Source organism: Rhinatrema bivittatum, chromosome 3 (genome assembly GCF_901001135.1).
Source record: "Rhinatrema bivittatum chromosome 3, aRhiBiv1.1, whole genome shotgun sequence".
NCBI lineage: Eukaryota > Metazoa > Chordata > Amphibia > Gymnophiona > Rhinatrematidae > Rhinatrema > Rhinatrema bivittatum.
The window spans coordinates 369,516,783-369,544,573 of NC_042617.1; the positions used below are offsets into that span (position 1 = coordinate 369,516,783).

The 27,791-nt window shown below is 44.3% G+C and overlaps 1 protein-coding gene across 5 annotated transcripts in view; it reads left to right on the forward strand.

Moving 5' to 3' along the window:
* Positions 1–27,791, forward strand: part of ME1 (malic enzyme 1) — an 869,023-nt gene that overhangs the window by 515,079 nt on the left and 326,153 nt on the right. For all 5 annotated transcript variants that reach the window (XM_029595519.1, XM_029595520.1, XM_029595518.1 and 2 more), the window contains one exon: positions 26,896–26,999. In XM_029595519.1, the coding sequence (XP_029451379.1) occupies positions 26,896–26,999 (104 nt within the window). The remainder of the gene's footprint in view (positions 1–26,895; positions 27,000–27,791) is intronic.

Consider the following 27,791-nt stretch of genomic DNA (forward strand, 5'->3'; position numbering starts at 1 on the left):
TGCCTCCGATAATTCCTCCGATTCCTTCGTAGCCTAGACTGGGACCTTTAGGTATCCAACCACCCTGTCCCCCTCTAGTTCCTAGAGGGACGGGTGCTGATCCTTATGATACCTGGGGTGATGATACCTCAACAGACACCAATGATTTACCTTCACCACCTTCACCCACTGAGAGTAGAAAGTGTTATCCAGAGGACCTTTCCTTTATAAACTTTGTGAAGGAAATGTCTGCATTGGTTCCCTTCCAATTACAGACGGAACAGGATGATAGGCACCAGATGATGGAGTTGCTCCAATTCCTGGATGCTCCCAAGGTAATCACCTCTATTCCCATCCATCAGGTCCTTCTTGATCTCCTCAAGAAGAACTGGGAACATCCTGGATCAATTGCTCCGGTACACAGGAAAGCTGACACTACCTATTTGGTACAGTCAGCCCTAGGTTTTCAAAAATCACAGCTTGATCACCACTCGGTCGTGGTAGAGTCTGCACAAAAGAGGGACGAAAAGGTCAAAGCCTCACTCATCCTTTCCTCCTGGAAAGGAACAGAAGTTCCTAGATAACATTGGTCGCCAAGTATTCCAAGGGGCCATGCTCATCTCCCGAATTGCTGCCTATCAGCTTTATATGACCCAATATAACAGGGTCATTTTTAAGCAGATACAGGACTTCTCAGACTCCCTGCCTCAGCAATTTCAAGAACAATTACAAACCCTAGTAAACAAAGGTTTTGAGGCAGGCAAGCATGAGATTAGAACATCTTATGACATTTTTGACACCTCTACCAGAGTGTCTGCAGCTGCTATTTCGGCGAGACGGTGGGCCTGGCTCAAGTCTTCTGACCTTCGCCCAGAAGGACAAGACCGGTTATCCGACCTGCCTTGTGTCGGAGATAATCTGTTTGGCAAACAGATTCAACGGACGGTGACAGAATTAAAGGACCATCATGAGACCCTAAGACAACTCTCTTTGATGCCTTCCGACTTCCCCTCAAAACAGCCATTTAGAAAGGACTCTAAGAAGTCATTCTTCTGCCCGATGTCATACCCGCCACCAACCAGATCCCGTGCCACGAGACCTTATCAAAACCCTCAGTCTCGTCAAGCCAGTAAACAAAAACAAGCAGCTCCTCAACCAGGACCTGCTTCCGGTTTTTGACTTCCACTTAGAGAGCAGCAGCCAGATTCCTCTGTCGCACATACCAGTGGGAGGTCGTTTGTGCCACTTCCACAACATGTGGCATTCAATCACATCTGACCAATGGGTATTGGCAATCATTGCTCAGGGTTACCATCTGAACTTTCTCGCCCTGCCACCGGACTCCCCACCTCTACAGACGTGGAGAACATCCAAACACTCCATTCTTCTGGATCAAGAGGTTTCCCTCCTTCTCCAGTCAAGAGCAATAGAACCCGTTCCATACTCTCAACAAGGCCTAGGGTTCTATTCCCGGTACTTCCTGATCCCCCAAAAAATCAGGAGGCGTCCATCCTATTCTGGACTTACGGGCCCTCAACAAGTACCTCCAGCGAGATTAGGAGACACAGAACATCCCTTAGTATCTAAAAATATCAGTTCCCATTCCTCTTTAGTGAAAAACCTGTTCAAATCCTGTTCCCATGCTTGGAGATATTTCATATTATCGGAGCTTGTGGTCTGAAGGATACCATAGATCTTAGAGAGGCCGCCTGTGATCCTGTCCGCTGCTTCACACCATACTTCAAACTGTACCTTGCCCTTTGACAAATCCCCTATGATAGCTGCCTGACGGATAAAGTGGCTTATTTGATATTATGGATAAGGATGAGAGTGTTGAAGTTGAAATGTGTCCCTAAGCTGAGGGTAGGGCAAGAGGTTGTCCCATCCCCACAGTTGACACACAGTAGTGAGGCCCTGCGATTTCCATTCCCCATATGACACGGTATCCCAACCTGGGGAGAAGTTCTTATTATAAAATAAATGGGTACTATGAAAGTAATGTCTCGCACCAGTGATGGTATGTTTCCACTGGGACCAAACCCAAAGCATGGTTTGTAAGGGTAAAGTCAAAGTCCCTTGGACCCTCCACGTCTCCCTTGGTTGCCAAGTAAGAGCCCGAATAGGTATATTTCCCAATACCACCTGTTCAATGGCAACCCATCTTGGTGGTTCCTTTACCTTGTGCCATGCTATAATAGCATTAAGCTGTGCTGCAGCATAGTACCCCTGAAGGTTAGGGACCCCCATACCCCCTTTTAGTTTATGAATGAATAGCACAGATTTGGCTACCCTCGGAGGTCTCCTCTTCCATATCAAGGTGAATATCCTCTTCTGCCAGTCCTTTAAAATCTTTGTAGGAATATAAATTGATAGTGATTGAAATAAATAATTGAATTTGGGGATAACATTCATTTTGATTGTGGCGATACGCTTGTCCACGCAATCGGATGATTCATCCAAGCATCTCGATCTTTAAAAATCATGGCCATCAAAAGAATATAATTCAATTTGTACAAGTCGTCTAATTGATTGCTGAGTAGTATGCCCAGGTATTTAATATGTGTTTTGGCCGATTTAAAGGGCCAAGTCCACAAGCTGGTCAGGGGGCAATGAAATATTGAGCATTTCTGATTTCCCAGATTTAGAATGTATCCAGATACTAAGTTAAAGGCTCTCAGCAACTCAATCACCCGTTCCAAAAGGTTTGAGGCTTCGATAACGTAAAAAGCACGTCTGCAAACAAGGACGTGCTTATAGTCTACTTCCCCTACCTGTATGCCGGTAACGTGAGGATCATTTCTAATACTAGTAATGAATGGTTCTAAGAATAGCACAAACAGCAAAGGCGATAACAGGCAACCTTGTCATGTGCCTCTACAGATGGGAAAGGGTTTTGAGTATACCCCATTAACTTTGACACGGGCCGCCAGCCTTTCATATAATTTAGACAGCCAGCTACAAAACTTTGGTCTAAAATTCATTTTTGTCAAGGTTTGAAAAAGAAAAGGCCAGTGGACCATGTCAAAGGCCTTTTCCGTATCCACAGCAAATAATACTGCAGGGGTTTGATGTTTAGCACACCACAATAGATCAGTAGTTTTCCTGACATTATCCGCGGCTTTATGCCTGGATATAAAGCCCGCTTGATCCGGATGAGTCAGTTTCGCTATCACACGATTAAGGGGGGTTGCTAAGATTTTCGCCAGTATCTTAAGGTCTATGTTAATTAAAGAGATGGGACGGTACGACCCACATTCCAGAGAATCATGGCCTGGCTTGGCTAAAATAGTAATGCCCGCCACATTGACACCTGGTACAAGCGAGTCACCTTCTTGGAGAGCATTATATGCCGCCATGAGGTGTGGAGCTAACTGGTCCTGAAACGTCTTATAGAAAATGCCCGTATACCCATCAAGCCGTGGAGCCTTGTTAGCTTTGAGCTCGCTAATTGCTTGTTGGATTTCCATAGGGGAAATTTCTGCCTCAAAAAATTGCTTCTCCTCCTTCATAATTCGAGTCAACGGGATATTATCGAGGTAAGAGGTTATTCTGTCCACATGAATATTAGAGTCTACAGCGTACAGTTCTCCATAGAACCTTTGGAAGTGCTGTTGGATGTCTGTGGGTGTATGGAGGACAGTACCATCCGCCGCCTTAATGCATGTGATGAGATGCTGTTCAACTTGATTATTTAATTTATGCGCTAATAGTCACCCCACCTTATTACCCCATTTGAAATGTTCCTGTTTTACCCGCAGAAGCATAAATGCCAACTCATTCACCTGCACCTCTCGCAAAGATGTCCTTGCGGCTTGTAATTGGGTATAGAGTCTAGGAGATAGGGATATTTTATGGTGTTTTTCCAGCAGGGCAATTTCAGCACTCAATTGTCTAATTTTCTCCAGTTTCACCTTCTTCTGGTCAGAGGCCTGAGATATAAAATTTCCCCTGAGAACTGTCTTCAAACATTCCCAAAACAAATTTTTGGACGCAGTAGATTCCCCATTAAACTCCTGGTATTCAGCAATGGCCCTGCAAATGGACTGGCAGAATGAGTCATCGCCTAGCAAGGTTTCATTTAACCTCCAGTATCAAATTCCTGCGGGTCTGTCTTGTAAAGTAAAGTTCAACCAAATCGGAGCGTGGTCTGACCATGTAATGTTGCCTATATCTCTCTCGCTCACGCTTAAGCTAAGAGCCCCGTCTATCAAAAAGAAATCAATTCTAGAATAAGAGTGGTGTGGGTGAGATAAAAAAAAGTGTAATCTCTGATCTCAGGGTGTCTATAACGCCAAATATCCTGTAAACCCCTATCCTTGATACATTTTTTGAGACTGAGACGCCCTGCTTTAGAACCCACCCCACCTCTGGTGGAGTTATCTATGTGAGGCAGACTAGTAATATTAAAATCCCCTGCTATGATCTGCTGCCCCACAACTACCGCATCTAATACATGTTATAGACTAGCAAAAAAGGCTGCATGGTCAGAGTTAGGCGCATAGACATTTAACAGTGTATATTTAGCTTGATTCATTTCAACTTGTAATAATAAATACCTGCCACTAGGATCTCCCAGGGTTTTCGTAACTTGCCATTGAAGATCTTTATGTATTAAGATGCTGACTCCTGTGTATCATGCTTGTTTGGAGGCCACAGCATGAAATTGTCGTGAAAAAAAGGGCCAGTGAAGTAACTTTTCGTACCTGTGTTTCAAGTGAGTTTCTTGTAAAAACAAAATATCTGCCCTTGAAGTTTGGGCATCAGCTCTCAGCAGATGCCGCTTCTGCAGACTATTAAGTCCCTTAATATTAAGGGATAATATTTTGAGTGATGTCATTCTTTAAATACATCAGACTGCAAGTGCACTCGCCATGATGTGACCTCCAATATGCCAATACCCAACACCCAAGATAAGCACATTTCCATGTTTTGAATTAACCAACGAAAGAAATATTGTGATTGACAGTTTGATGCTCTATTGGCCTGCAGAACCTTAGAATATGCCATAGTATCTATACCCTCTATCCCCCCTCCCTGGCCCACCCACGCCACACCCCGTGCCTGCGTAGCCCCACAGCCCTGATTCCCCATCATAGCTGCTTGAGCTGATGGAGATGTGTCTCACCACGGAACCTGCCCCCTCCGCACCCGGACCAATAATAAAAAAACTTCATCTTTAGGAAAACCTGTATATAAACCTGAAATACTGTAAACATTATCTTCAGAATGAAACTGCCGTTTAACCACATGGCTTCCAGTCAGAACCAATCCATCTCTCAGAAAGTATTTTGTAAAATCATTCAGCCTGGTCTCTTATCATGTCCTGGTCTGTTGTCCCCTGAATTCCTACGAAGTCTTTTTCCGCCCTTAGTAACGCGCTGCCATCTTGGTGTGTCCACTGATGCTGAATAGGGAAGATTCTTTTTTTCCTTCGTGATTTTCACCACAGGGCCTGCGTCTTTCAAAATGGCCACGGCTTCCTCGATCATATGTGCTTTAGAAGTACTGCCTTGAATGGTCATGGTGATACCAAATGGAAAAAGCCATCTATAGCGAATATTTTATTTCCTCAAAGCTTGAGTAATATCTTTAAACTCCATTCTTCTTCTTAATGTGATAGGAGAGAGATCTGCAAAGATCATGATAGGATGTGATTCCCAGTCCCAGGATTGTTTTCTTGCTGCTATATAAACTTGCTCTTTCACTGAATACTTGGAGAAGCAAGCTACAATATCCCGCAGTTTTCCAGGCATCTTGGGACCCAGTGTTCTGTGAGCATGCTCCAGTTCTACAATCGGAAGTTCCATGTCTGCTCCTGGAGCATGACCTTGCATTAGGAGAAAACTGCAGGCATTGATAATAGTCCCCTTGCAATCTGCGTATTCTTCAGTTTCAGGAATCCCCCTAAATCTCAAATTATTTTGCCTGCTCCTGTTCTCAAGATCCTCCAATTTAGTTAATGTCGTCATTCACAGTTTTATTTTCAGAAACTGAGGTTTGGAGGTTTAAAATTTTCTCTGCCTGGGCTTCCAGGCGGATATCACAATCATCCACACGCCTACCTATTTCAGCCATTTCTTCCTTCAGAATGTCCACGTGATTTAGGAGATCTTTCTTATTTTCCTTCATCTCCCTCCTGATTTCGGCAAACTACTGGCGAAATTCAGCCCTGGTCGACATGGTGTCCATCGGGGCCTCCCCGCTCTGAAATCGCTGTTGTCCTGGCCTCATGCGCACCGGAGGTCGGAGAGTCACTGTCATCAACAGGCCCTTCGTCAGACAGCGTTTTTGTGTAGGAGAACTGCCGAAAATCGGAACCTTTTTTCTTTTGAGCCATGTTGTGCAGTTCCGCTGTTGTTTTGCCGACTTTAGAGCCGCATTGGTGTCCAGGAATACAGGCTAATATCCAGTTAATGGTCTGATTACAGCAGGAGCTCCGGCTCAGGCAGCTATTTTGTTCCACGGCTAGAGCACCCCCTAAAAAGAATGTAGTTAAAGATTCTTACTCTGTTAGTATCCTAGGGGTGATGTAGCAAATTACAGATCAGTAAATCTGATGTTAGTGCCAGGTTAAATGGTAGAACAGAACAGAATTACTGGGCATATGGCTTGGCATGTTTTAATTGGAAAAAACTCAATATAATTTTAGGAAAGGGAAGTCATGCCTTACCAATCTAAGAACATAAAAACATGCCATACTGGGTCAGACCAAGGGTCCATCAAGCCCAGCATCCTGTTTCCAACAGTGGCCAATCCAGGCCATAAGAACCTGGCAAGTAACCAAAAACTAAGTCTATTCCATGTTACCGTTGCTAGTAATAGCAGTGACTATTTTCTAAGTCAGGGGTCGGGAACCAATGGCTCGCGAGCCAGATGTGGCTCTTTTGATGGCTGCATCTGGCTCGCAGACAAATCTTTAATAAAAAAGTAAAAATCTAACACAACCCCCCACCCTCCTGACGCCCCCCAAGACCTCCAAAATTAATTTACTACAACCCCCCCACCCCCCCACCCTCCTGACCCCCCCCCCCCCCCCCAAGACCTGTCAAAAGTCCCTGGTGGTCCAGCGGGGGTCCAGGAGCGGTCTGGGAGTGATCTCCTGGACTTGGGCTGTCGGCTGCCAGTAGTCAAAATGGCGCCGACGGCCCTTTGCCCTCACTTTGTCACTGGGGTCGACCAATGGCGACGGTAGCCCCTGTGACATAGTAAGGGCAAAGGGCCGTCGGCTGCCAGTAATCAAAATGGCGTCAATGGCCCTTTGCCCTTACTATGTCACAGGGGCTACCGCCGCCATTGGTCGACCCCAGTGACATAGTGAGGGCAAAGGGCCGTCGGCGCCATTTTGACTATTGACAGCCCAAGTCCAGGAGATCGCTCCCGGACCGCTCCTGGACCCCCGCTGGACCACCAGGGACTTTTGGCAGGTCTTGGGGGTGTCAGGAGGGTGGGGGATTGTAATAAATTAATTTTGGAGGTATTGGGGGGCATCAGGAGGGTGGGGGGTTTTGTTAGATTTTTACTTTTTTATTAAAGATTTGTCTGGGAGCCCTGGACCCCCGCTGGACCACCAGGGACTTTTGGCAGGTTTTGGGGGGGTCAGGAGGGAGGGAGTTGTAGTAAATTAATTTGGCAGGTCTTGGGTTCGTCAGGAGAGTAGGGGGTTATAGTAAATTAATTTGGTAGGTCTTGTATGGCTCTCACGGAATTACATTTTAAAATATGTGGCGTTCATGGCTCTCTCAGCCAAAAAGGTTCCCGACCCCTGTTCTAAGTCAACTTAATTAATAGCAGGTAATGGACTTCTCCTCCAATAATTTATCCAATCCTTTTTTAAACACAGCTATACTAACTGGACTAACCACATCCTCTGGCAACAAATTCCAGAGTTTAATTGTGCGTTGAGTAAAAAAGAACTTTCTCTGATTAGTTTTAAATGTGCCACATGCTAACTTCATGGAGTGCCCCCTAGTCTTTCTATTATCCGAAAGAATAAATAACCGATTCACATCTACCCGTTCTAGACCTCTCATGATTTTAAACATCTCTATCATATCCCCCCTCAGCCGTCTTCTCCAAGCTGAAAAGTTCTAATCTCTTTAGTCTTTCCTCATAGAGGAGCTGTTCCATTCCCCTTATTTTGGTAGCCCTTCTCTGTACCTTCTCTATTGCAATTATATCTTTTTTGAGATGCGGTGACCAGAATTGTACACAGTATTCAAGGTATGATCTCACCATGGAGCGATACAGAGGCATTATGACATTTTACGTTTTATTCACTATTCCCTTTCTAATAATTCCCAACATTCTGTTTGCTTTTTTGACTGCCGCAGCACACTGAACCGACGATTTCAATGTGTTATCCACTATGACGCCTAGATCGGTTTCTTGGGTTGTAGCACCTAATATAGAACCTAATATTGTGTAACTATAGCATGGGTTATTTTTCCCTGTAAGCATCACCTTGCACTTATCCACATTAAATTTCATCTGCCATTTTGATGCCCAATTTTCCAGTCTCACAAGGTCTTCCTGCAATTTATCACAATCCGCTTTTTGTATCATCTGCAAATTTGATTATCTCACTCGTCGTATTTCTTTCCAGATCATTTATAAATATATTGAAAAGTAAGGATCCCAGTACAGATCCCTGAGGCATTCCACTGCCCACTCCCTTCCACTGAGAAAATTGTCCATTTAATCCTACTCTGTTTCCTGCCTTTTAGCCAGTTTGCAATGCACGAAAGGACATCACCACCTATCCCATGACTTTTTAGTTTTCCTAGAAGCCTCTCATGAGGAACTTTGTCAAACGCCTTCTGAAAATCCAAGTACACTACATCTACCGGTTCACCTTTATCCACATGTTTATTAACTCTGTCAAAAAAGTGAAGCAGATTTGTGAGGCAAGACTTGCCTTGGGTAAAGCCATGCTGACTTTGTTCCATTAAACCATGTCTTTCTATATGTTCTGTGATTTTGATGTTTAGAACACTTTCCACTATTTTTCCTGGCACTGAAGTCAGGCTAACCGGTCTGTAGTTTCCCGGATCGCCCCTGGAGCCCTTTTTAAATATTGGGGTTACATTAGCTATCCTCCAGTCTTTAGGTTCAATGGATGATTTTAATAATAGATTACAAATTTTTTACTAATCGGTCTGAAATTTCATTTTTTAGTTCCTTCAGAACTCTGGGGTGTATATCATCTGGTCCAGGTGATTTACTACTCTTCAGTTTGTCAATCAGGTCTACCACATCTTCTAGGTTCACCGTGATTTGATTCAGTCCATCTGAATCATTACCCATGAAAACCTTCTCCAGTACGGGTACCTCCCCAACATCCTCTTCAGTAAACACCGAAGCAAAGAAATCATTTAATCTTTCCGCGATGGCCTTATCTTCTCTACGTGCCCCTTTAACCCCTCGATCATCTAACGTTCCAACTGACTCCCTCACAGTCTTTCTGCTTCGGATATATTTAAAAAAGTTTTTACTGTGAGTTTTTGCCTCTACAGCCAACTTCTTTTCAAATTCTCTCTTAGCCTGTCTTATCAATATCTTATATTTAACTTGCCAATGTTTATGCATTATCCTATTTTCTTCTGTTTGATCCTTCTTCCAATTTTTGAATGAAGATCTTTTGGCTAAAATAGCTTCTTTCACTTTCCCTTTTAACCATGCCGGTAATCGTTTTGCCTTCTTTCCACCTTTCTTAATGTGTGGAATACATCTGGACTGTGCTTCTAGAATGGTATTTTTTAACAATGACCACGCCTCTTGCACACTTTTTACTTTTGTAGCTGCTCCTTTCAGTTTTTTTCTAACAATTTTTCTCATTTTATTAAAGTTTCCCTTTTGAAAGTTTAGCACGAGAGCTGTGGATTTGCATACTGTTCCTCTTCCAGTCATTAATTCAAATTTGATCATATTATGATCACTATTGCCAAGCTGCCCCACGACCATTACCTCTCTCGCCAAATCCTGTGCTCCACTGAGAATTAGATCTAAAATTGTTCCCTCTCTCGTCTGTTCCTTAACCAATTGCTCCATAAAGCTATCATTTATTCCATCCAGGAACATTATCTCTCTAGCGTGTCCCGATGATACATTTACCCAGTCAATATTGGGGTAATTGAAGTCTCCCATTATTACCGCACTACCTATTTGGTTAGCTTCCCTAATTTCTCTTAGCATTTCACTGTCCATCTCACCATCTTGACCAGGTGGACGGTAGTATACTCCTATCACTATCGTCTTCCCCGACACACAAGGGATTTCTACCCATAAAGATTCAATTTTCATTTAGTCTCATGCAGGATGTTTATCCTGTTGGACTCTATGCCATCCCGGACATAAAGCACCACACCGCCTCCTGGGTTCTCCTCTCTGTCATTGCGATATAATTTGTACCCCGGTATAGCACTGTCTCATTGGTTGTCCTCCTTCCACCATGTCTCTGAGATGCCAGTTAAGTCTTTATCCCAGGACAAGCAGGATGCTAGTCCTCACATATGGGTGACGTCACTGTGACAGAGTCTTTAGGGCTCCGTCAGTGACGTCACCCATATGTGAGGACTACATCCTGCTGTCCTGGGATAACACCTATTACAAGGTAAGCAATTTTGCTATGTCATCATTCACTGCTATACATTCTAATTCTCCCATCTTACTTCTTAGACTTCTGACATTAGCATACAAACATTTCAAAGTTTGTTTTTTGTTTGTATTTTCATTCTACTTTTTAATTGATGGGGTTAAGTTAGAATTTTTTTAGCTCAGGTGAGTTTTTAGTTACAGGCACTTGGACTACTTTTCTTATTATTGGAACCTCACTGTCAGGATGCCCTAATTCTAATGCATCATTAGTATCCTTTGAAGATACCTCTCTCCGAACCATGCGCTGCTGAGTGACTGTCTGCTTTCCCCTTTGTTCTAGTTTAAAAGCTGCTCTATTTCCTTTTTAAAGGTTAGCACCAGCAGTCTGGTTCCACCCTGGTTAAGGTATAAATAAATATATGGATAAAGTTGAGCCAGTTTGTATCTGGATTTTCAAAAGGCATTTAATAAAGCCCCACATGAGACTCCTCACGAAATTAGTAATTACCACCCAGGAAAAGGATCTTGGGGTAATTATGGAAAACATTAAAATCATTATCTTAGTGTGTGGCAGCAGTCAGAAAAGCAAGTAGAACATTAGGAAATAGAAAACAAAACTAGGAATATTATAATGCCTCTGTATTGAGCTTGCTGTGGCTCCATACAGAGGCATTATTATATTACCTAAAAATATAACAGAAATAGAAAAAGCACAGAGAAGGGCAACAAAAGTGTTTGTGAGATGGTTTGGCTCTCTTATGAAGAAAGGCTAAACAGGTTTGGGCTCTTCAACTTGGAAAAGACATGACTTGAAAATGGTATGATAGAGTTTTACATGTGGTATGTAACAGGTAAATAGGGAATGGTTATTTACTCTGAATCATACTAGGATTAGGGATACTCCCTAAAGCTAACAGGTGACAGATTTAAAACAAATTTTAAAAGTATTTTTTTCAGGTAACAAACAATTAACCTATGGAACTTCTTGCTAGAATGATTGACTAGTAATATAGCTGGGTTTTAAAAAAAATGTGAATACATTTCTGGAAGACAAGTTCATATTAGCCAAAGAGAATTTGTTTTCTCCATCTCTGAATTTTTGGAAAGAGCAACATGAAACAGAATTTCATATTGGGTTTTGACAGTTAATGGCCATTGTTGGAGACAGGATGCTCTCTGCTCAGTGGACCACTGGTCTGCCCAGCATAGTGTGGCTTATATTCTTATTTTATGTTCTTAACCTGTTTTCAGATACATACTCTAGACTATAATTTCTTCTGATGTTCCTGACTGCATCATACACTTAAACCCTAACTTCATGTTGGCTCATCTACTTCCCACTAAATATATACCAGGCAACTGCTATTTCAAATTATCCATCATAGAAATTGTATATAATTGGTCTCTCTCAAGGTTGATACTGCCAGTGGATTCTTTTCTTAAAACAAAATCTTTTCTTGGAATATGAGTTGCAATAGCGCTTTTATTTACCCAATATTCAGCAACTTCTACTCTCTTAGGGTTCAATTCATTGAAATTCTTTTTGGCCTCTGGAGGACAAATGGTGAAAAACACTTGTTGGACAACTCTCATAACAAAGATATTTCACAAAACTAGAAAAATATTGTCATGACATGAAAGAAAGATATTCAGTGTCCAAAGGAAGAGCCATCACAGGCATTCCATTAACATCCTTTGCTTTGCTGTCAGATATGCCCACATACACTATACCCATTCTCCCAAATGCATGAATCCTTTATATTATTTTCCTGTAATTGTTAGATCCAAATAGATTTTCTCATGTTCCAGGCTGGTTTTAAGTCCGGGCTGCATTACTGCAGCTTTATAGCTTCCGTTAATTTACACATTGAGAAAAAGATAAAAACCTGTCTGGAAAAAAATGCCCTCCTCTTTCACTCTATTAAATGTAGAGGATAATTTTCCAAGTCATTTATCTGGGTAAATTGACTTGGCTGTAGATCAGCCTCCTTAATGCAGATAAATATCTTCATGGGTTTCCACAATGCATTTATTTGCAGCCAGATTAAAAGAGGTGTTCCTGAGGACATATTTAGGCTGGGGAGAGTAAATTGCACACATTTGGGTTTTGAAATGCATGCATGTTTTTTTTTGCCTCTGATCGACTGCTTGCACAAATAGAAGGTGCAGAGTGTGTGTAGCATTTGTACACTCATATCTTATGGTAATGTGTACCAGAGAACCTGCTCAGGAAAACTTCTCTCTTGAAAATTAACAGCAAAGTCTGAGCATACTTTGCGGGCTATTTAAAAATGCCCCAGGAGTAACCTTTACCTGTATTTAAAGACTGCCTACACCTTTCCATGCAGAAAACACTCTTTACAGAGCCAGTGTTGTTTTTCCTGCTGGGGTTGGCTATACTTTTAAAAAGATTGCTCTGGCATTCCCTAATTTCTAAAATCTTATCTTCAGCATGCACATCATTCTTCTTATCCTAATATAAGCCAATTTTTCCTTTCTTTGGCAACTTTAGGCTCTCCTGTTTCACACTCATTGTCGCACCTCACACACTTATCTATCTGGATCTATATCTTTCTGTAACATACATGTAACACCTTGTTTGGTCATGGGTTTTACCTCCCCTTTTCCAATACTAAGGATTTTCCATGCTTGTCCTCTTCTAATGCCATTTTTGCCTCTGCCACCTCTACTGGGAGATTGTTCCATGTATCTACCAGCCTTTCTGTGAAGAAATCTGCTCCCTCCAGTTTCATATTGCATTAATATAGTATCATTTTAATTTTCATTCTTGTTTCTGTTGCTTCTTTTAAATTATGAATCTGTCACATTTAAACATGCAAAAATAGTGAGGAAGTGACGTCACCCCTCATGCGAGCAGCTTAACTCTGCTGCTCCGTGAGCACTGCGGGCCAAATCGCTGTAACCGCGCGATTTTATCGATTTTTTTTTTCCCTCAAACGCGGGTGACTGTTACTCGAAGGGCTTCTGACTTATAAGGCATGACGACGAAACGCAAAATTAGCGAGCTTAAAAAGTTCTCCTACACCAGGGAAGCCGGCGAAAACAGCGGCGAAAATTCCAAAATGGCGGCGGAGCACACGCTTTCGGAGGGCGAAGAGGGGGCCCCTGCACTGCCGACTCCGGAGATCACAGAACCATTCCGAGATGAAATTAGAGGTTGGTTCATAGAACTGAGGCAGGACATTAAAAATTATAAAGCAGAAATTACCACTTTAATTGCTGACTTGAAAGAAGACCATGCAGAGCTGGGCAGACGGGTGGATGAGGCTGAGCTCCGGCTAGACACTCAGGGGGAGGGCTGGACTCAGATGCAACTCTGCCACCAGAATTTGCAAGCGATCTGCCAGACTTTAGCGGAAAAAGTGGAAGATATGGAGAACCGGAGCCGGAGAAATAATCTTCGGATAAGGGGGGTACCGGAAACGGAGGAGTATGGGGACTGCTTTGTCGTGGTGAAAAGAATAGCAGCTTTTCTCTGGGAAAGTGACGAAACACTGAAGGACACCGCCATGCCTGATATTCTTCTGGATAGGGCGCATAGAGCGCTGGGACCGAAACTTGCCAATCGACCTAGAGATATAGTGGTTTGTTTCCACTCTTTTCCTTTAAAAGAACAGCTTTTTACTATTTCCAGAAGCAAGCGCACGTGGCGTTGGGAGGATCAGGATATTGCTATCTTTGCTGATTTATCATCAGCCACTTTAAAAAAGCGTCAGGAATTTCGCTGTGTTACTATTAAACTACAGGAGGCTAACATCCGGTACCGCTGGCTTTATCCTGGAGGAGTGTCCTTTATGATTCAGGGTACTACACACAGAGTCAAGACAGTCCTGGAGGCCAGCGCGATTTTGAAGGAGGCAGGTATCATTATTGCAGTACCACCCGTGGCGAAAGGAGCTGGTTCTACTCTGACCCAAATTGCGGCTACAATCAACTCACAGCCTCGCTGGCAGCGCGTGCCCAAGGGGTGAAGACGGTTACAGAGGAATACTTCTTCGACTGATCCTACGGCGGACACTGTGGACTAACTGAGTTTGGTTGAAATGCATGCTGGACCTTTGTTCTGCTCGTTTGCAGGGACATAGGCGGTTATTTTAAGTTTCATTCGCTGCCCGTGTAGGTACCATGAGGCCCTTCGGCAGACACTGTGGACTAACTGAGTTTGGTTGAAATGCATGCTGGACCTTTGTTCTGCTCATTGGTAGGGCAATAGGCGGTTACTTTAAGTTTAATTCGCTGCCCGTATAGGTGCCATGAGGAGTGACGACGATTTCCTCCATGTTCATTTGGAGCACAGGGTTTGTGCTTCTGGGTTTGCTGGAGGGGGGGGGGTGGGGGGTTGGGGTTCGGGGTAAAGGCTTCTGATAATGAAGGTGATAAGGTTGGTCTCTATAAGCAAATGGATTCTGGGTGGGGGTTCCCTGGAGGGAGGTGGCAGGATAGGGGGGAGGCTGTCCTCTAATGTTTACTCTGAACTTTTTTTCTCTTAACACTAAAGGACTGAATAGCCCAGGTAAGCGTAAATTATTGTTTAAGGAATTAGACCGGATGAAGGCCGCGGTGGTTTTCCTTCAGGAAACTCATCTCCGTAAACGATATCTGGGCCTTATGAAACACCCTAAATTCCCTCATCAATATTGGGCGGCTGCAACTCCCTTATCAAGATATTCGGGGGTGGGAATCTTATTACACAAAGATGTTCACTTTGAATTTAAGGATCTTATAGCAGACCCATCCGGCTGCATGGTCTTGGTAAAGCTTTCATTGGGGGGAGAAATCTTCTCTTTAGTCTCTGTATACGGGCCTACTACCCAAAAGGCAGATTTCTTTAGATCCCTGAATCACACTTTGGCCTCTCAAATAGAAGGCACTCTCATTATTGGTGGGGACTTTAATTTGACCCTGGATCCGGGTAAGGACACTTCTACGGGACACAGTGCGGACCCAAAGCTGGCTCGCCGGGCCCTTAAAGGTCTGATGGCCGATATGGGCCTTTTGGATATTTGGCGCACTCGCTTTCCAAAATCCAGAAACTATACATTTTACTCAACCCCACATAATAGTTATTCAAGGATTGACATGTTTCTGGGTAGCAGAAGCCTATTACCCCGGGTGATGAAAGTAGACACAGAGGCCATTGTGTGGTCAGATCATGCCCCCATTTGGTTTTCCTTACAACTTAAAGATTATGACCGAGGGGTACAATATTGGAAATTGAATGATTCTCTTCTCAATGATCCGGATTTTACTACACACATAGAACAAGAAATTCAAGATTATTTAGCATTTAATGATACTGGGGAGATGAGTGCTGGAACAATTTGGGACTGCTTAAAAGCAGTTTTACGTGGGAAATTTATAGCTAGAGCTTCTTATCTTAAACGTCAAAGAATAGCAGAACGGGAGAGACTAGTACGACGATTGCAGGCGATAGAGAAAACTCATAAAAGGGACCCAATGAGAAAGGATGTTCTTGCGTCCCTTGAGGCTGTGCGCACGCGCATAGCGTCCCTGGATGCTGCTGCTATTGCGTTTCAGCTTGAACGGACTCAACAAAAATATTTTGAAGGCGGCAATAAAGCGGGGAAACTATTGGCTCGCAAATTAAAAAGCCGACAGGAGCAGGCGACCATTGTTAAAATTAAAAGTCAAGCGGGTACCATGTTAACCACTGGTACGGAGATCAGGCAGCGCTTTCAGCAATTCTATTCCGAATTGTACTCTGCTGATGGTCAGATACCACAGAGTGCCATAGACGAATATCTGGAGAATATAGACCTGATTGCCTTAGAGCCTGCGCAGCGGTCTATCCTGGAAAAGGATATTTCTGAACTCGAGATTCAAAAGGTTATTCAAAACCTCAAACCTGGAAAATCACCTGGCCTGGATGGGTTTACGGGGCGGTTCTATAAGCAGTTTGCTCCACAACTTGCCCCTATCTTAGCTAAATTTTTCAAGTCCTTGAGGGAAGGGCAGTCACTCTCAGCATCGGCAAATACGGCCGGCATAACGATCTTGACTAAACCTGGTAGGGATCCCGCGGTATGCGGGTCTTATCGACCGATATCCCTCATTAATATTGATTTAAAGATCCTCGCCAAGATATTAGCAAACCGGCTAAATGGGTTTTTGTCCCAGATAATTCATCCAGACCAGGCTGGCTTTATACCGGGCCGGCAGGCTAGTGATAATGTGCATAAGATATTGGATATGATCTGGTGGGTGAAACAACGTAGGATACCAGCCGTGGCTCTCTCGGTTGATGCCGAGAAAGCCTTTGATGTAGTTCATTGGCCCTATCTATTTACTTTATTAAGCCGCTTGAATTTCGGGCCAAACTTTTTGCAGTGGTTACATCAACTTTACCAGAATCCTTTGGCATGTGTAAAGGTTAATGGGGGGTATTCGCCCACCTTTCAGGTGCAGAGAGGCACACGACAGGGTTGCCCCTTGTCACCATTGTTATTCGCTATTTTTTTAGAACCACTGGCCAATATCATTCGGCAGCACCCAGGAATTTCTGGGGTACAGGTGGGCGCTTTCTCCACAAAGATATCACTTTTTGCGGATGATATTCTGCTTTTGGTTACTGAACCGGAGCACTCACTTCCACTAGTCTCCCAAATTCTTCAGGCTTTTGGCAAGGTTTCTGGATTTCGAATTAATTGGGAAAAATCAGAAATACTTAATGTAAATGTTCCAGCTGACATGGAGCAGTCTTTGAGGGGGAAATTTAGATTTCGATGGGCATCCACTAGCTTTAAATATTTAGGGGTCTATATCAGTGCTTCCCAGGATATGACCACGCTTAACTATGATAAATTATGGGCTCAGATCACTAAAGATTTGGAAGAGTGGAATCGATACAGGATTTCTTGGTTTGGGCGGTTAGCAGCTGTGAAAATGATGATCTTGCCCAAGTTTTTATATTTGTTTCAAACGCTTCCCTTAGCCATACCTAGGCAAAGCCTTACTATTTGGCAAAAACGCTTGTTATTCTACATTTGGGGGGGCCGCAGACCTAGAGTGGCTCGTAAGGTTCTTTACAGAAATAAATCGCAGGGTGGCTTGGGTGTACCAAATTTAGAAAGATATTATACGGCAGCTAGACTTAAGACGCTGGTAGATTGGCATAGGAGCTTCTTACAGAAGCCCTGGATAACATTCAGTCAACAATTACTGGCTTCAGTACCGTTGTGTAGTCTGCTCTGGCAGCCTAAAAAGACTTGGGTTCTCCAGCCCCGAGATATTCTACCACCCTCTATGCTGCTCCCTTTACAGCTATGGGAAGCTAATAAATCAGGGTTGGTAGGAAATCAGGAATTTCATCATAGCACATATTTGTATGCTAATTCTCTATTTACGCCAGGTTTCGAAAGTCTGGCCTTTCAGGGATGGGCTAAGAAGGGAATTCAACATTGGGGGCAGCTCTGGGGCACACAGAATTTATTAAGCTTCCGGGAGTTACAACAAAAATTTGATTTAGCGGCCTCTGATGTATATTTATATCTCCAGCTCCGACATTTTGCTCAGTCTCACCAATTGCAGGGACATTTAGGGCAAGGGAAATCTGATTTTGAACGTTTGTGCTTAAATACTCAAACAACTAAATTACTTTCAAATATATATGCGTTTCTGGGCAGGGAAAACTTCCAGAAACCCACTTACGTTAAAGCCTGGGAAGCCGACCTACATCGCACCTTTGAGCAGGGGGCATGGGAGACGCTCTTTTCCCAGATGGGCAAAGGTTTAATTGCATCCCATATTGTTGAAAATGCTTGGAAGATGGTGTTGCGATGGTATTACCCTCCAGAGCGGTTACATCGCATGTATCCTTCATTTCCCCCACAATGTTGGAGGGGATGTTCGGCCATTGGTAGTTTTTTCCATATGTGGTGGGACTGTACAGCATTGCACCCATTGTGGTCTCAATTGGAAATTTGGTTGACCAAGATTTATCGGGTCCATGTGTGCCTCCTGCCTCAACAAGCCTTGCTGGGGTTTCCCTTGTCCCTGGGAAAGGACCAACCCGATACTATGGCTCATTTTATATTCTCGGCGACTAGAATAGAAATCGCCAGAAAATGGAAATCCCCGCTGGTTCCCACGCTAGGGGAGATTCAAAGCAAAGTGGAACAAATCTACAGGCTTGCAGAAATTACGGCTCATCTCCGCCACACAGTGGGCGTTTTTAGGCGGGTTTGGCATAAATACTCTGAGTGGAAGAAGGGGCTGGGAAGTCTAGATAACGTTTAAATGCTGTTGTGGGTACTGGCCAGTGACTATGATCTCTGCTGCTTCTTTATTTTCACCAATCACTCGGGAGGTTTAGCTTCATGTACCCTTTTTCTTGTTCTGGGACACCCTAGGATCTATTAGATGGAGGTTCCACAGCACCTATATCTTATCACCTATATCTTATTCGTTGACAGGGGGGGGGGGGGGGGGGGGAGGGATTTAGGTCCCTATTTTGGTACTGAGGATTCCGGTGCTTAATACGGAGACCTTACACACACAATACAGTACTGATATTTGATGTTTTCATAAGTTTTTATTGCTGTACACATACCGGTGTTAAATGATGTTATTTACATACAATATGCGATGTCAACATATTATATATTTTGTATGGATGCAACATTGAGCAATAAAATATTTCAAACAAAAAAAAAAAAAAAAAAAACATGCAAAAATAGTAAAAAGCCATAAAATGTTATTTAATTAGATTAAAATGAAACATAATGAATGTTGTGAATGATGACATTGTTAAAATTATTAAAGTTTAGTCTTGAAAAGTGTAAAATAATTTTATTTTGATTATTATATAATTGTTTTTGAGGCCAATATTCAGCCATGGGGTATCTGGCTAAATTTGCTGGATAAACGTATCTTCCTAACTTACACTGGATATTCAGTGGCTTGGATACACCACTGAATATATCCAGCTAGTGGGAAGTTAGCCAAATAAGTTTATCCAGCTAACTTTAGGCATGCTTTCAGGCAGACCTTAAATAAACTGGTTGTCTTAGCCAGATAACACCGAATATTGGAGTTTATCTGGCTAACTTAGGCCTGGATTTTCTAAAATCGCAGGGCTATGTGAATCGTGCGGTAACAGGGGGCGAAGCGGGAGGCGGGCCTGCAAAAGCCGGCAGTGATCGCACCACCGCTGTGTTATTGCTGCCGGCTTTCACACCCAATAGCACCATCGTGGAAGGTGGTGCTATTGGGCGCACTACTAGCAGCGATAAGGGGTCTTACCTTATCGCCCTCAGCGAAGTTTCCGTAGCGTCCGCCCTGACGCCGCCCCGACTCCTCCTCTTCCAGAGCCGACACCGCCCCAACTCCTCCCCGATCTAGCTATCGCTTGCGAAAAGTACCTTTTCACATGCAATAGGGTTAGAAAATAACCCCCTTAGCCAGATAAGTAATGTTGCCTTTAGGATATTTGTTCAAGTTTTAGCTGGCTAACTACTTTAGCCAGATAACCTGTAGGCGTTCAGCATGTGAGAAATTTGAAACACCGGCATTTTTCCAACTAAGTGCCGTACTTAGCCAGACAAACACACTAAATATCTTTGTGTCTCACAACATGTGGTTATCACCTTAGTTGAAGGTAGTTTTCCTTTCAGAGAAAAAACTTTTGAAACCACATTAATATAGATTAGTGCCACAGCAGGACAAATAATACCTTTTGTAGAAACAAGGAATATACAGAATTAGCAAGATAGTAAGTCTTGGACTCTTAACAAAGACAGTGTTTAGTGCCGAAATATTGGCAATGTTATGTACTCCATGACTAGGACATATCCGGTAAAAGGGATGGTCCAAGAAAACAAACCGGTAACCGATCCAATGTGGCTAGCAGCAAAGGATAACAAGGTGGAATTGGAAAAAATGGACTTTATTGAACTTGCCCGACTCTGGCCAAGTTTCGCTCACATGAGCTGCCTCAGGGGCTTATTGAGCCAATGCAATTGGCTCTGTTCAGTTTCAATATATTTTTTTCAAGGTTGAACAGTCAGCATGCCCAATCTCGGCGTGTTCAAAATAGGCACTTGTAGTCCACAGATGACTGTGCAAGCAGTGGTAATGCTTCAGACGAACCGGCATGCAGTCACTCACCGCTCTAACATTCAAAACATCGATGTTTTGAGCGAAACTCGGCCAGAGTCGGGCAAGTTCAATAAAGTCCATTTTTTCCGATTCCTCCATGACTAGGAACACTTTTGCTCTTCAAAAAAAGTTCAAATTATTCTAAGTACAATTTTTTAAAGTACAAGTTTGACTATGAAGTGTCTGTGATGTTGGTTCACTTACTTATTCTGGTGAGCAGTTTTGCCGAGCTTAAAAATCATTTTCACCAAAACTTTGGAAACTGCCACATATACGAGAGTGCCACCTGCAGTCCCTCAGTATTTCTCTACTTCCAGCAGATGGTAGAGGTGCTAACCCTGCAGTCCTGACTGGATATTTTGAGGAAAAATTTCTCCCCAAGGTGGCAAATTCCTGAAGAAGGGCCATCCCTCGGGTTGAGCTGGGCGAATGGGAGGTTGGATACCCCTGTCCAGTTTAGCCCGCAATCCCAGGACCCCTGACAGCCAGTGGTACGGTTCCCTTGGTGGGTCCCGAAGCCCCTCCGCCAGCCCAGGATCTTTCAGGGAAGTACCCTTAGTTTGTTACTGTTTTATTGGTGTATGGGCCTTTAAGGCTTTAAGTTAAAAAAAAAAAAAAAAAAAAAGTTTCTGCTTTGCGGCAGAGGCGGCTCGAGCTTAGGCTGAACTGCCTGTCAGACAGTAGACTCGGCAGTCGTCGGGAGTGGACCTGATGGTACTCGAGCGGAGCGAGGGAACTGACAGCAGAGGAGGACCCCAGTTGGGGACAAATACCTCCATTTTTAGCTTGGCTGCCCTGCCATTTGGAGCACGCAGTTTTCTGCTGCACCAGCGGCCTTCTGAGCGCGCCGGCAGGAATTCCTTCAGGCAGTGAACCCTCTTCCGTTTCGGCCGCGTGGTGCGCCCCTCCCCCTCGCTGTCCCGGCCGCGTTGCTGCGCAGTGCACAACAGAATTGCTTATATTTATTTTTTTATTTTTCAATTTTGTGATTTTTGTGGTTTTTACTGTCTTTTGGGGAAAATCCAGAACCCAATTCCGAAGAAAATTCAGAAGTTGATTGACTGGGAGTGGGATTCCCCCCAACTCGGTTTTGCGAGTTGGCAGGGCCATGTCCAAGCTTTATCCGCTGATACAGGAACATTTAGATGTTCTTAAGGTTCCGAAGGTGGATGTAGTGGTTTCGGCGGTCACCAAGAAGACTACCATCCCAATGGCTGGAGCTTTTGCTCTGAAGGACATTCAGGATCGGAAACTGGGACTGAACCTCAAGCGAGCCTTTGAGGTTCTGGGTTTAGGCCTGTGAGCGGCGGGCTGTGCAAGTCTCATGCAGCGGTCCTGTTTGTGTTGGATCCAGAAGCCGCAGGAGCAGACAGCCTCTGGGACTCTGTCCCTGACCCAGGCGGCTCGCCTGGAGGTGGGTGTTGCCTATGGAGCTGATGCCTTATATGACCTGGTGAGAACCATGGCTCACCGTATGGTGTCGCTGGTGGCAGCCAGATGTCATTTGTGGCTACGAAATTGTTCGGCTGATCTTTCGTAAAAATCACAGCTCTGTAATTTGCCTTTTCAGGGGAAGCTGTTGTTTGGTGAGGATCTTGATCGTCTGATGAAGTCTCTAGGAGAGACGAAAGGAAATAGGCTGCCAGAGGATCAAAAATCGGTTCGGAAGCCTCTCTGCCTCATTTTCGGGAGTCAAGGCAGTTTCGTCCGACAAGATCCTCAGGGGCCTCGGCCCCAAGACAGTCCTTGCATAGACAGCAGTCCTTTCGGGCTGGCAGGACATCTAGAGGCAGATCCACCCAGGGAGCGGGTGGAAGTAAGTCCTCCCAATGAGATCCAGCAGGTCCACTCTTCATCTCTGGTGATCGGGGGCAGGCTGGCACGTTTTTACGAGGAGTGGACCAAGATAACATCCAACCAGTGGGTATTGAGCATGATAAGTGAAGGTTACGCCTTAGAATTTTCTCATCCTCTAAGGCTGGCCTTCCTGGAGTTGCGTTGTCTTTCCTGAAGCAAGTGGGCAGCTGTCCAGGAAACGCTTCAACGGTTGTTAAGTCTGGAGGCTGTAGTCCCGGTACCAGTGTCCAAACAGGGGCAAGGCAGGTATTTAATCTATTTTGTGGTGCCAAAAAAGGAGGGCACTTCCCGACCTATCCTGGACCTGAAAAAGGTCAACCAGAGTTTGAAGGTGCCCCATTTTCGGATGGAGAAGTTGAGTACCGTGATTGTGGCGGTGCGGAGAGGAGAGTTTTTGGCGTCCCTGGATCTCACTGAGGCTTATCTTCATATTCCCATCTGTCAGGAACACCAGAAGTTCCTCAGATTCATTGTGCTTGGACAGCACTACCAGTTTCAAGTTCTTCCCTTCGGTCTGGCCACCACCCCGCGAACCTTCATGAAGGTGATGGTGGTAGTGGCTGCGGCCCTGCAACAGGAGGGCTTGTTGGTGCACCCTTACTTGGTCGACTGGCTGAACCGGGCAAAGTCACTGGAACAGTGTGTGCGGTCCGTAGACCAGGTGAGGTCACTCCTGGAATCTCTGGGCTGGATCATCAATGTGCAGAAGAGTAATCTGGCCCCTTCTCGTTCCCTCTGTACTTGGGAGCCCGTTTCGACACCCAGCGGGGCAGAGTGTTTCTCACAGACGACAGGGTGAGCAAGATTCAGGAGCAGATAGTTAGTCTACTTCGTCTACCACTGCCAAAGGTCTGGGATTATTTACAAGTCCTGTGCTCGATGGTGTCCATGTTGGAGCTGGTGCCTTGGGCATTTGCTCATTTGAGGCCTGTGCAGAGAGCGTTGCTGTCCCACTGGAATCCTCGATCGCATCAATACTTTCTGTCCGTGTCTCTGATGGAGTCGGCCAGGTCCAGTCTGGCCTGGTGGATGATGCGGAGCAATCTGGAGAAAGGAATGCCTCTCGAGGTCCCGGATTGGGTGGTGGTCACCATGGATGCCAGTCTTCGGGGCTGGGGGGCGGTTTGTCTGGGCAGGTCTGCGCAGGGTCTCTGGTCGACGGCAGAGCATTTGTGGTCCATGAATCGATTAGAGATGAAAGCGGTACGCAGGGCTCTGGTGGAGATCCTACTCTTGTTCTGCGATTGGACAACTCGACTACGGTATCCTTTTTTTTTTTTTTTATTTATGCCATTTCAAAATACAACAAGAAATAATTTTGGAATACAGATACATTTATAACTATATGCCGTAAATTCAGATCTGTGTTTTAAGAGGTAATCCCCAGGACAAGAAGATACATTTAATAGAGGTTAAAGGTAAATTAAGGGAATTACCCCTATTATTGAAAATAGGAGATCACATAGTATATATCTACTTTGGCTCTGATCCTGTAGCTAAAGTCTCATGGTCATGGGTATCGAGAGAGGATCGTAACTGTGATATTTCATAAAATATATATTTCTGATTTTGATGCAGTAGTTCACATGTACATGGGAATTTTAGGGTCATTTTACCTCCCTTACTTTCCACCTCTTGTTTTACCACAAGAAATTTCCTCCTCCTCGCTTGTGTAACTCTTGAGAAGTCAGGGTAGATCCAAAGTTTTTCCCCATGAAAAAGTTCTGTCCTATTTCGCATGTAGAGGCGAAAGACTGCAGCTATAGCTGAAGCGAAAACGAAAGAAACGTGTAACATAGATCTAGTAGTAATATTAGTTTCAAAGGTAGCCTCAGTTATTGCCACGGTGTCTTACATCAACCGCCAGGGGGGAACCAAGAGTCCCATGGTAGTGCAGGAAGCTCAACAGTTGTTCAAGTGGGCAGAGCTCCATCTCAAAGGGATCGCCGCCTCACATGTGGACTACGTCCAGGCGGATTATCTCAGCAGTTGGATCCGGGGGAGTGGGAACTATCTCTGGGAGCCTGGAATCTCCTCTGCGATCGTGGGGGGTCTCCTCAGTTCGATCTCATGGCAACGAGTCTCATCGCCAAGACTCAGAGGTTCTTCAGCCATTTGAGGGAGTTGGGGGCAGTGGGGCTCGATGCCCTGGTATGTCCGTGGCCGACCGGTGTCCTCCTGTATGTCTTCCCTCCGTGGCTGCTTGTAGCGAGGGTGCGCAGGCAGATAGAAGGCCATCTGGGATCGGTGGTAATTATGGCTCCGGAGTGGCCTCGTTGTCCTTGGTTCATGGATCTGCTGCATCTGGCAGTAGATGGCCCTCCACGCCTGGCCCACTTGGCGGATCTGCTGCGTCAGGATCCTATATTTTCGGATCGGGAGGATCGCTTCTGTCTCGTGGCCTGGCTTTTGAGAGGAGGCGATTGCATGTGAGAGGGTACTCTGAACCAGTGATTGCTACACTTCTACAAGCACGGCGTCCTTCTACCTCTTTGGCCTATTCCAGAGTCTGGAAGGTGTTTGAGACCTGGTGTGGACAACAGGGATTGGACCCTCTTAAGGTTTCAGTCTCCCATATTTTGTCCTTTTTGCAGGTGGGCTTATCCAAAGGGTTGGCCTATAGTTCTCTTTGAGTCCAGGTTTCAGCCTTAAGTTGTCTTAAAGGGAGAGTACAGGGGAAGGCTTTGGCTTCCCATCCGGATGTGGTGCGTTTTCTACTAGGGGTCAAGCATCTCCGTCCACCTCTGCATAGCATTTGTCCGGAGTGGAACCTCAATCTAGTGCCTCTGGGTCGTACGTCTCTGAAGATCCTAACTCTAAAGACGGTCTTTTTGGTGGCTATCTGTTTGGCTAGGAGGATTTTGGAATTACAGGCGTTTTCTTGTCTTGATCCATTTCTTCAGATTTTGTCAGACAAAGTGTCTTTGCGAACGGTACTTTTGTTTCTTCCCAAAGTGGTGTCTGGTTTTCATGTGAACCAAACAGTGGAGTTGCCTGGGTTTCCAGATTGGGCTCGGGATCCCTCGATGGGACGAGAACTCCATCTTTTAGATGTGAGACGAGTGGTATTGCGATACTTGAAAGTCACTAACGCTTTCAGTCGATCTGATCATTTGTTCGTCCTGTCCAGGGGAGCAAAAAAGGGAGAGAAGGCATCAAAATCTTTGTCTCGCTGGTTGAAAGAGACTATTTCTGCGGCTTATGTATCCAAAGGCAGAGCAGTTCCAGTGGGGCTTAGGGCACTTTCGACTCGAGCTCAGGCGATGTCTTGGGCTGATTGTCAGCTAGTGTCTCCCCAGGAGATCTGTAGAGCCGCGGTGTGGTCCTCTTTACATACTTTCACCAAGCATTACTGTTTGAATGTGTGGGCTCCAGAGATGGCCCCTTTTGGGGAGAGTGTTCTTCGGCGGCTCTTTCGGGTTCCCGCCCAGTGTAGGAAGGCTTTGGTACATCCCACTTGTCTGGACTGATCTGGCTGTGTTCAGGAAAAGAAAGTTGGTTCTTACCTGCTAATTTGCGTTCCTGTAATACCACAGATCAGTCCAGAGGCCCGCCCTGAGGATCTAATCTGAAAGACTGCTAAGTTTACTGCTGTGTTTGGTTTGGCAAAGCAGAATTGCCATGGTTGGCTAAGTATTTCAGTTTATTGTTCTAAATTGGTTTTCCAGATGGTATGGGGTATCCATTTTAGGAGCCTCTTTCGCCCTCTAATTTTATTTATCTTGGCTTGGGTATCGATTAATACTGAGGGACTGCAGGTGGCACTCTCGTATATGTGGCAGTGCCCAAAGTTTTGTTCTCTACCTCCATCTGCTAGTAGGGATGAATAAAACCCACTTGTCTCGACTGATCTGTGGTATTACAGGAACAAAAATTAGCAGGTAAGAACCAATTTTTCTTTCTTATTGTGAATCCTTGTTTCCATCCTCACTCACAGTTGAAGCAAAAGAAAGAATGAAAGATAAAAAAAATCTTTTCACTGTAGTACCCAATAGTCTCTAATAAATAAGATAGAATTATGTTCACCAATGATCCAAAGCCTTTGCCGCCTATGAAGCCTAGCTTCATGAACTGTGAGTTATGTCTGACCCAAGCCATAGTTAGGAATGGCATAAATAAATTCCATTCCCTGCGGGGTACAATGAAGTATTTCTTTAATCTCTTTGTCTTGCTCTCAGTTTCGGTATACAGATGGATAAATGGATATGCTCTGTCTAGCTCTTCTCAGGTTAAGACTCAAAACACTGTATCATTGTTTCATTTTTTCCCTGAATTAAAATGTAACGTGTTTACCTACTAGTTTAAACATTATATTTCTTCTTTCAATAGGAGCTGCTAAAAGATCCTTTGTACATTGGACTAAGACATAAAAGAGTGAGAGGCCAGCCTTATGATGACCTCCTGGAAGAATTCATGCAAGCTGTGACTGACAGGTACATAATCAGGCTACATACAGGGAAACACCAATGTGTTAGGACAAGTGAGAAAACCTGATTTTTGCTAAAGATTTCTTTGGGGTTGTCATCATTTACAGTATAAATATTGTATTTGTATTTTTTGCTGTATTACACTTTATCCTCTGTAATGTGTTTATCACTCTACAGATTTGTTTGGTCCCTCTATTTCCACCTACTGTTTTATATGTCCAGCTCATTTGAATCCAGGGCTGGGATATGGGGCTATGAGCCTTTAGTGTATATCCTCCTCTCAATAGCTCAACCATCGCAGAAATGGTTCTCAATCAGCAGTTACAAACTATAGCATCCTCTGAAAACCGAATAATTTGACCCCAAGTCTGGCCACTAGGTGTCACCCTTGAATGGATTGCTGAGACTCCCTCATCCCAGGAACTGTGTCTCCGTGGCATCCCCAGTCTTGGTTGACCTGCATGACCTGGGAATCAAACTCAGGTATTCTGCAGATCAGTGCATAGCACTTATCACTGGACTGGCCCTGCTATAAATCCTAGTAAACTGGAGCTGTTTTGGATGAGATAACCAGGGGTACCAGTTTATGAATTGAGAGTGTATACTGATGATTTACACCTTGTTTCTAGCCAGGCCATCCAGGACCCCCCAGGTTGTCTGTGGAGGCTCAGATTGCATCAGTAACTAGGGCATCTTTTGAAAGCTTGCATTTGATTAGATAGCTTAAACCGTGCCTAGAAACAGCTGATCTTGCATCTATAATCCAAGCTCTACTAATTTATAGAATGGATTACTGTA